Source organism: Carlito syrichta, unplaced genomic scaffold, assembly GCF_000164805.1.
Source record: "Carlito syrichta isolate Samal-C Ts95f unplaced genomic scaffold, Tarsius_syrichta-2.0.1 Scaffold115637, whole genome shotgun sequence".
NCBI lineage: Eukaryota > Metazoa > Chordata > Mammalia > Primates > Tarsiidae > Carlito > Carlito syrichta.
The window spans coordinates 3,274-12,456 of NW_007059733.1; the positions used below are offsets into that span (position 1 = coordinate 3,274).

Here is a 9,183-nt window from a genome sequence, read left to right on the forward strand (position 1 = left end):
GGCGGGAGGGAGGGCAGGGGCGCCCCCCATGGCAGGGGCTCCGCCCTCGCATCACCCCCCACCAGCACTGGGAAGGCTCCAGGGGGCGTCCCGTGCCAGCACCCAGGCGGTGCCCCTCAGCCTGTCTCCAGCCCCTTTTCCCTCTGCAGGCCAGCCGTCCCTCACCCTTCGGTGGTGACCCGGCTGGTGCCCAGGTGTGCCTCCCACCTGCCAGGCTCCCTTTCTATGCTTCTCTGATTGAATCCTCACAACAGCCCCAGGAGGCCGATCCCCAGGTTAGTCCCATTTCACACACGGGAAGGAGGGGCACAGGGAGGTTGAGCAACTTGCCCAGATCACACAGTTGCTGAGAGCGAGTCAGGATTCAGATCCAGGCAGTCCAGCTTCACCGAGTTCAGGTGGGCCCTGGTCACAGGCAGGCCTGGGTGCAGGAGTCAGGGGCTTGAGTCCGGCCCTGGGTGTTTCAGGGCCCGTGGCTTTAGCCAGAGACGCCAGCTTGGGAGAACCCCAGTTTCTTCTTCTGTAAAGTTCTGAGAGGTGGGACCAGGGAGGTGGGCCTTCCTTTTTTTTTTTTTTTTTGAGCTGGAGTCTCACTCTGTCGCCCAGACTGGAGTGCAGTGGCCGCTCCCGGCCACTGCAGCCTCGACCTGCCGGGCTCCGGCGATTCTTCCACTCAGCTTTCCAAGGAGCCGGAGCTACAGGCGCGCGATACCACGCCCGGCTAATTTTTTTGATTTATTGTAGAGACGAGGTCTCGCCAAGTTGCCCAGGCGGGTCTCGAACCCCAGGCGCAGGCAATCCACTCACCTCAGCCTCCCAAAGTGAGGTGGGGTTTCGAACACAGTCCTTGGAAACCTCACCAGATGTAGCTCATGTGATTATCCCTGTCACGGAGACCCCTAGCCTGGGTTCTGACGCGGTGATGCAAGATGTCGGGACAATCAGATGAAAGACTTGACGTCCCTGCCGGACAAGCCCCCATCCGCGGAGAGACACGCTGCCGACCAGAGATGACACGCTCAGGCCGCAGGCTCTGGCGCCTGTCCCACCCGTGAGGGGCGGGGCCGAGGTGGAGGGGAAGGACCACGAAGCGGCCCCTCCTGTCCACACGCCCCTCTGCAGCCAGGGGTCCCGTGGCCTCCGTGCCGCGTCCTGTCAAAGCTTTGTCCTCTCCATGGGGCGCTGGACACCTTGCACCTCCCAAACCTGCCCTATCGGGTCTCCTCAGAGCTCCAGCTGTGCACACACCCAGCCGGACACATCCCCAGCAACACACATGCATGCGCACACCCAGCTGCACACAAACCACATGCACACACGCCCAGCTGGAAACACCCGCCTGCACACAAACCCACCTGTGCACACCTGGCTGCGCGCACACAGCTCCACGCGCTGAGCCGAACACACACCTTCCCGTGCGCACCCAGCCGCGCACACGCAGCTGCCTTCTCCGCGCCTTCGCGCTGCAGGCTGCAGCCTTCCCGGATGGCGCGTGGCCACGATGGGTGGGTCTCCCACGGCCACGCTCCTGTGTGGCGATGCCGGTCCCAGACCCTCCCGCCTCCGTCCTCCACTCCCACCCTCGGCCCCGCCCCGGGCCTCTGCCTCCCGCCTCCCGGTGGGCCTCGAGACCCCCTCCCCCGCCCCCCACAGCACCGTCCGGCCGCCCTGCCTCCCCCCTGTGCAGCCGCGGACGCGTCTCCCACCCTCTCCGCCCCCTCCCCGACCCTGCCCGCCTTCTCTTCCCCCGAAGCTGCAAGGTGGCAGTTTTTTGTTCTGTTTTTCTTCTGAGTCGGAGTCTCACTCTGCGGCCCGGGCTGGAGCACAGTGGCACGCTCACGGCCACCGCAGCCTCGGCCTGCCGGGTCCTGGCAACAGCTGGAACGACAGGTACGTGGCAGGCAGTGTTTTTTTAAATGCCCCTCTGATCTGTCATCCCTCTACGCCACACCTTGAGCGACCTTTCCTCACCACACACTCTGGGATGAAATTCCCAAATCCCACCTTCCCCTTCCCCCACCTTGTCCCGCGTACCAGAGGCACTGTCTCCTGGCTTCTGGGCCTCCACACTGCTGTCCCCTCCGCCTGGCCACTGCCCCGCCTCTGTGCCCACACACACACGCACCCCTTTGCCCAGCTTCCACGGATGCTGAAGGTCCCGGCTTAAACGCCAAGTTCTTATTTTTTGGAGAATATTCTAGACTAGACCCTTTCTCCTTCCTCACTCTTGTCACACATGTTGTTTCTGTGTGTGCGACTCCCGGTCCCCGAGGCGTGTCTGTGGCGAAGACCCGGTCCTGTCTTCCCCACACTTAGCCCGCAGGCCTGGCTCACGGTGGGCGCTGAACACGTGGATGAGCGGGCGAGGGATGACGACCCCAGGGCAAGGCTCGCGGCGCGGCGTTCTCCGTGCGGTCCGAGCTCTGTCATGTCCCCAAGAGCACAGACGCTGCTACTGACCAGCCCGGTTCTAACCCTGGCTCTCGTGTGACTTTGGCAAGTTGTTTGACCTCTCTGTGCCTCACTTTCTCCCCTGAGTGGGGAGAGTGCCTGCCTCATGGGACATTCGGTTTTGTTTTGGGGGGTTTTTTGGAGTCGGAGTCTCCCTCTGTCGCCCAGACTGGAGTGCAGCGGCCACTCCCGGCCACCGCAGCCTCGACCTGCCAGGCTCCGCCTCGACCCGCTGGGCTCCGGCGATCCTTCCGCCTCCGCCTTCCGAGGAGCTGGAACTACAGGCGCGCGCTACCACGCCCGGCCGGTTTTTGACTTATTGTGGAGATGAGGTCTTGCCGAGTTGCCCAGGCGGGTCTGGAACCTGCGGGCTCAGGCAATCCGCTCACCTCAGCCTCCCAAGGTGCGGGATGACAGGCTGAGCCACCGAGCCTGGCCTCACGGGACGTTTGGAAGTGACAGGGAGCTCACCAGGCTCTGCCTGGCACGTTGCGTTAGCCTTACGTCCTGTGGGGTGGGCAGCTGGGCCAGGCCCGTGGGGAAGCAGGTGTGGCCGTGGCATCAGGTCTGGGTTCCAGTATCGGCCTTGCCCATTTTCGAGTCTGTGCCCACGCAGGGGAGTCTTCTGGCTTCCGCTAGCCCTACGATTACAAGACGACATTAGCAGGAACCCCCGGGGAACACCGTGTGCGACGAAGTTTCATGTGTCTTATAGCCCAGCAGGTCCACGTGGGGCCAAGCCCTAGCCACACCCACGCCTGAGCGTGCCAGGGACACGTGCAAAGGCGGCCAATGGCCGAAAACAAGACGCAGCCCAAAGGTGCTGGGAGGCGGGCGTGGGTCAAGAACTGGTGGCCTCTCCCCACCACGGACACTATGAAATGAAATGAATCAGTGACAGCCGCGTGTGTCAGGGCGGCTGCCTCAGGAATGGTGATGCGAGGGGAACAAACAGAGCAGCCTGCCGTTTGTTAAGGTCAAAATAACCAAGACTAGGCTGGGGGTGGTGGCTCATACCTGTAATCCCAGCACTTTGGGAGGCCGAGGCGAGAGGATTGCCTGAGCCCGCGGGTTCGAGACCTGCCTGGGCAACTTGGCAATTAGCTAGGTGCGGTGGCATGCACCTGTAGTTCCAGCTACTCGGAAGGCCGAGGTGGAAGGATCGCCTGAGTCCAGCAGGTCAAGGCTGCGGTGACCGTGAGCATGCCACTGCACTCCAGCCTGGGCAACAGTGAGACTCCGACTCAAAAAAATTTTTATTTTTAATTAGCTGAATGTGGTGGCGTGCACCTGTAGTTTCAGCTACCTGGGAGACTGAGGCAGACGGATCGCCTGAGCCCAAGAGGTCAAGGCTGTGGTGGCCGTGAGCGTGCCACTGTGCTCCATCGTGGGCAACAGAGTGAGAATCACTCAGGGGAAAAAAAAAACTAAACCACGAAGAGAAATACGTTTGGTAAAGGCCCACAAATTGAGCAGCTATGGAACAGCTCAGGAGAGCAGGGCTTGCTGGAGGAGGCAGGGGTCAGGGAAGGGGAAGTCCACCGCCCATTCCAGTGATGGAGAATATTCTGCTTCCTGATCTGGGCAGTGGGCTCATAGGCGTTTATTCTCATAGCACATAACTAACATGTATGTTGTATGTTTTCTTTTGCCTTATCAGAGTTTTCTTTCTTTTCCTTTTTTTGAGTCGAGTCTCACTCTGTCACCCAGGCTGGAGTGCAGTGGCACAATCACAGCTCACCACAGCCTCAACCTCCTGGGCTCAGGCGATCCTTCTGCCTCAGCCTCCTGAGTAGCTGGCACTACAGGAGCGCACCACCACATCTGGCTCATTCTTTTAATTTTTTGTAGAGCTGGGGTCTTGCTAGGGTGCCCGAGCTGGTCTCAAACTCCTGGCCTCAAACAGTCCTCCCGCCTCGACCTCCCAGAGTGCTGTGATTATAGGCGTGAGCCACCATGCCCAGCCACGTTTCCTAATTTTAAAACAAAACAAAATAAAACAAAAAATGTGTGAGAATCCCAGGTTATAGGGTGGTCACGGAGATGAATCTCCTATTAACTATTTGGATGGTCATAGACATAAAACCCCCCAAATGCAAGGTTCTTGGAGAGAATTCGCAGGCCCTTGAGACGACATCTGCAGACACTCACCCAAGGAATGCCCTCGCCTTGATCGAGCCTGTCCGGTGCCCGACAGGCCTGCGTCTGAGGGAACAGCCCTCCCCACTGCAGGACCCGTCGTGGCAAGTGGCGGGGGGGAGGGGGTGGGTGAGGCAGACCTCCCCCCTTCTAGCACCAGCTTCTCACAACCCCTCGGTCCCTGCACATGGCGAGGCTCTGGTCCTGCCTGGTTTTGCCTCCCAATAGAGGCTGGAAGGAGAAAGGGCTCCAGTGCCATCCAGCCGGGATGGGCCACAGAAGGGTCCTGCTTTCCAGCCAGGCCTGAGGTCCCGAGCCCTCTGGGAGACGAGCTCCCCAAGTGCAGGAAAGCGTGCCCAGCAGACACGCTTGTTCTCAGAGGCTGCAGAGGAGAGAGGCTGAGCCCGGGCGGCCGCCTTCCCCTTCCCAAGCCCCAGCACGCCTCTGCCCGCCGCCAGCCCAGCCCGCTGATGCTCGGCTCCGCGTGTGGACAGGTTCTGCCCAGCAGTGGGGCCTCTCGAGGGAGGGCGAGGCTTTTCGGGAGGATGGACACGAGGGTGGCGACATGCGATGCTTGTGGGGCAGCTCGGGTGCCGTTCCAGCGGGTCTCCACTCTCGCAGCTACCAAGCAGCAGGTGGCAGCCACCAAGACCCGGAAAGGAACCGTCCCTGTCTCCAGTTGTTCCCGGCTGAATGGCCGAATGGCAGGACCGCAGCACCCTGACCCTCCCAAAGGTGGTCGCACTGCCTAGCTCCTGGGAGAAGTCCCCTTCTGCTCAGACTCACCAGAGGACACTTTGTCATCTGCAGTGGCCCCGCTGCCTGGGTGATGCAGAGACCAACTACTAAAATATCCCCCTGGAGATTAACCATCTGAAGAAATCATGGCTCAGCCTTTCGAGGGACTCTCCAGCCATTTAAAAAGTATATGTCCCCGGGCGTGCTGGCTCACGGCTATAAAATCAGCACTTTGGGAGGTCCGGGCAAGAGGATTGCCTGAACCCACGGGTTCCAGAACAACCCGAGCAACTTGGCAGGACCTCATCTCTACAATAAATCAAAACATTGCCTGGGCGTGGTGGCGCATGCCTGTAGTTCCAGCACTTGGAAGGCTGAGGCGGAAGGATCACCTGAGCCCAGCAGCAAGTCAAGGCTGTGGTGGCTGTGAGCGTGCCACTGCACTCTAGCCTGGGCAACAGAATGAGACTAAAAAAAAAAAAGTAAGATAAAAAGTATATGTCAGCTGGGCGCAGTGGCTCATGCCTGTAATCCCAGCACTTTGGGAAACGGAAGCAAGAGGACTGATTGAGCCCACGGGTTCAAGACCAGCCTGGGCAACATGGTGAGACCTCGTCTCTACAATCAATCAAAAAAATTAGCTGGGCGTGGTGGCACATACCTGTAGCTCCAGCTACTTGGAAGGCTGAGGCAGAAGGATCCTTTGAGCCTAGCAGGTTGAGGCTGCGGTGGCCGTGATTGTGCCACTGCACTCCAGTCTGGGTGACAGAGTGAGACTCTGAGTCAAAAAAAGAAAAAGAAAAAAGAAAATAAAAAAATTAGCTGGGTGTGGTGTGCACCTGTAGTCCCAGCTACTCGGTAGGCTGAGTCAGAAGGATCACCTAAGTCCTGGAGGTCAGGCTGGGCACTGTGGCTCATGCCTGTAATCCCGGCTCTTTGGGAGGTGGAGGCGAGGGGATTGTCTGAGCTCAGAGGTTCGAGACCAGCCTCAACAATATGGCGAGACCTTCTCTCCACAACAAATAAAAAAATTAGCTGGGTTTGGTGGAACATGCCTGTGATTCCAGTAACTTGGAAGCCCGAGGCAGAAGGAGGTGGTAGCCATGAGCATGCACCAGAGTGAGACTCCAACTCGGGGAAAAAAAAAAAAAAAAAAAAACAGCCAGGAGGTGGAGGCTGAGGCAGCCATGATCATGCCACTGCACTCCAGCCTGGGCGACAGAGTGACAGTAAAAAAAAAAAAGTATGTGTCTAAAAACCTCTTGGGGAATTCTCCCAAGGGCTATGAGGATTTCCCCTTCTCATAATGGTACACTACACAATTTGGGGTAAACCCTCCTGCAGAAAGTAACTAGCAAAGCTGAACAAAGATGCTGGGAGCTTGACTGACTGTATTAGCAGGTCAACAAGGTAGTGAAGGGTTACCAGGAACTTGGAGGAGGAGATGGGAATCTGGACAGACAAGCCGACCATCCAGGACTGCCTGTGTCCTGGGGGCATTTGCTGCTCCCCAGGAAGGGACGGAAATGCCAAGCAAGGCATTTGACAATCTCATTTCCTGGAAGGAGGAATAGCATGATCCATATTGAGAACATCCCACGTTCCTGGCAGAAGCAAACAGGAGCCTTCTCTGGAGGAAGATATCCAGGACATTGTTTCAGGTACGCTGCTCAGCACACAATAAACAGTAACCCACCCCACGAGGAGACAAGACGACACGCACTAAGGTAGGTCCAGTGAAAGTGGCAGACAGGCCGGGCGCAGTGGCTCAAGCCTGTAAGCCCAGCAGTTTGGGAGGCCAAGACAAGAGGATTACCTGAGTCCAGGGGTTCAAGACCAACCTGAGCAACATGGCAAGATCTCGCCTGTACAGCAAATAAAAAAAAAAACTAGCTGGGCGTGGTGCCATTTGCCTGTGGTTCCAGCTACTTGGAAGGCCAAGGCGGAAGGATCGCCTAAGCCCAGCAGATCGAGGCTGCGGTGGCTGTGAGTGTGCCACTGCCCTCCAGCCTGGGCAACAGAATGAAACTCCGACTCAAAAAAAAAAAAAAAAAAGGAACAGACAACGGATAAAGACACACAGGGGTCCAACTACTTGAGGTGTCAAACCCAGACTTTAAATTTAACATGTTTAAAGAGATAAAGACAAGATTGAGAGTTTCTGCAGAAGACTGACTAGAAATGTTTAATCTATCGCATCATATTAAAAAAGCATACGGGCCAGGCACAGTGGCTCATGCTGTAATCCCAGCACTTTGGGAGGCCAACACAGGAGGATCACGTGAGCCCAGGAGTTTGAGACCAGCCTGAGCAACATAGCGAGACCTCTTCTCTACAAAAAATAAAAAAAAACTTAGCTGGGCATGGTGGTGCATGCGTGGAGTCCCAGCTACTTGGGAGGCTGAGGCAGAAAGATCTCCTGAGCCCAGGAGGTTTAGGCTGCAGTGAGGTGTGATCATGCCACCGCACTCCAGCCTGGGGACAGAGTAAGACCCCCTCAAAAAAAAATGTTAGAAGTCAGGCTTCGAGAAATGGCCTCTTCATTCTTTTACCCTGTGGAGCCTCTTTTACCCTGAGGGACGTGGGAAACCTTGTGGCTGGAGCCTGCCACGCGTTCGGTTGGCTTTCATTCCCAGAACGTGCGGGGTTACGAGGACCATTACCATGGTGACCGGACAAACCAGAACCCGCCGGCCAGCCCTGCTCCTCAGGGTTGCTTCAACCCCGGGCACTGGTGACACAACACGGACGGGTGTCCGCGTAGGGCAAAATCCAGATGTGAGGGATACCATGGCTTTAGGGAGTGGTTTCCAGAAACTCAGCACTTCCTCCAGGGCATCTCCCACTGTCTTCCAGGAACAGGCTGGGCCGGCCCAGGGCTTTGCCCCCACGGTTCCCTCTGCCCGGAAGGCTTGTCCCAGATGCCTGAGAGCCCTGTTTCCCCTCCTTGAGCTCACTCTCAGGTGTCTTTCTCATTCACCTGGCTCACCTGGCTCTCTATCTGAACTAACAACCCACCCCATCCGCGCTCTTTCTCGTTCTGGCCTAGAACGTGTCATTATCTAATCTAATCTACATTTTACTTCTCATCTTGTTTATTACCTCTGTACTTCACTAGCGTGTACTTTTCACAAGGGCAGGGATTGGTGTCTGGATTCACAGCTCTAGAACAGTGCCTGCTACCTTCTGGGCACTAACAAATATTTGTTGGCTGGGTGCACGGATTCACTCCTGTAATCCTAGCAATTTGGGAGGCCAAGGTGGAGCGAACTGCTTGAGCCCGGGAGTTTAAGACCAGCCTAGGCAACACAAAATTAGGTGGGCACGGCAATTTGCTCCTAGAGTCCCAGCTACTCAGGAGGCTGAGGCGGAAGGATCCCTTGAGCCCAGGAGACAGAGGCTGCAGTAATCCATGATGCATTTTGAAACTCTAGAAAAACTTTAAAATTAAAATAGAGTGTAACAAGAAGGGGACACTAAATAATACAAAAAAATCCAAAAGAAGGCAAAAAGGATAAAAATGGAAACAGAGCAAGTGGGACAGATTGAAAGCGCACATTAAAATGTGAGGGTCCAGGATGGCGGCGGTGGCTCACGCCTACAATCACAGCACTTTGAGAGGTGGAAGCGAGAGGATTCCTAAGTCCAGGGCTTCGAGACCAGACTGGGCAACATGGCGAGAGCTCGTCTCCACAATAAATCAAAAAATTAGCTGGACATGGTGGCACGCACCTGTGGTTCCAGCTGCTTGGAAGGCTGAGGCGGAAGGATCACCCGAACCCAGCAGGTTGAGGTTGTGGTGGCCATGAGCGTGCCACTGCACTCCAGCCTGGGCGACAGAGTGAGACTCTGACT

At 56.9% G+C, this 9,183-nt stretch overlaps 1 protein-coding gene across 1 annotated transcript in view; it reads left to right on the forward strand.

Moving 5' to 3' along the window:
• The first annotated feature begins 929 nt into the window (after positions 1 to 929).
• Positions 930 to 9,183, forward strand: part of TFCP2L1 (transcription factor CP2 like 1) — a 115,723-nt gene continuing 107,469 nt past the window's right edge. Inside the window, exon 1 of the mRNA XM_021706202.1 lies at positions 930 to 1,051. Coding sequence (XP_021561877.1) covers positions 930 to 1,051 — 122 coding nt within the window. The remainder of the gene's footprint in view (positions 1,052 to 9,183) is intronic.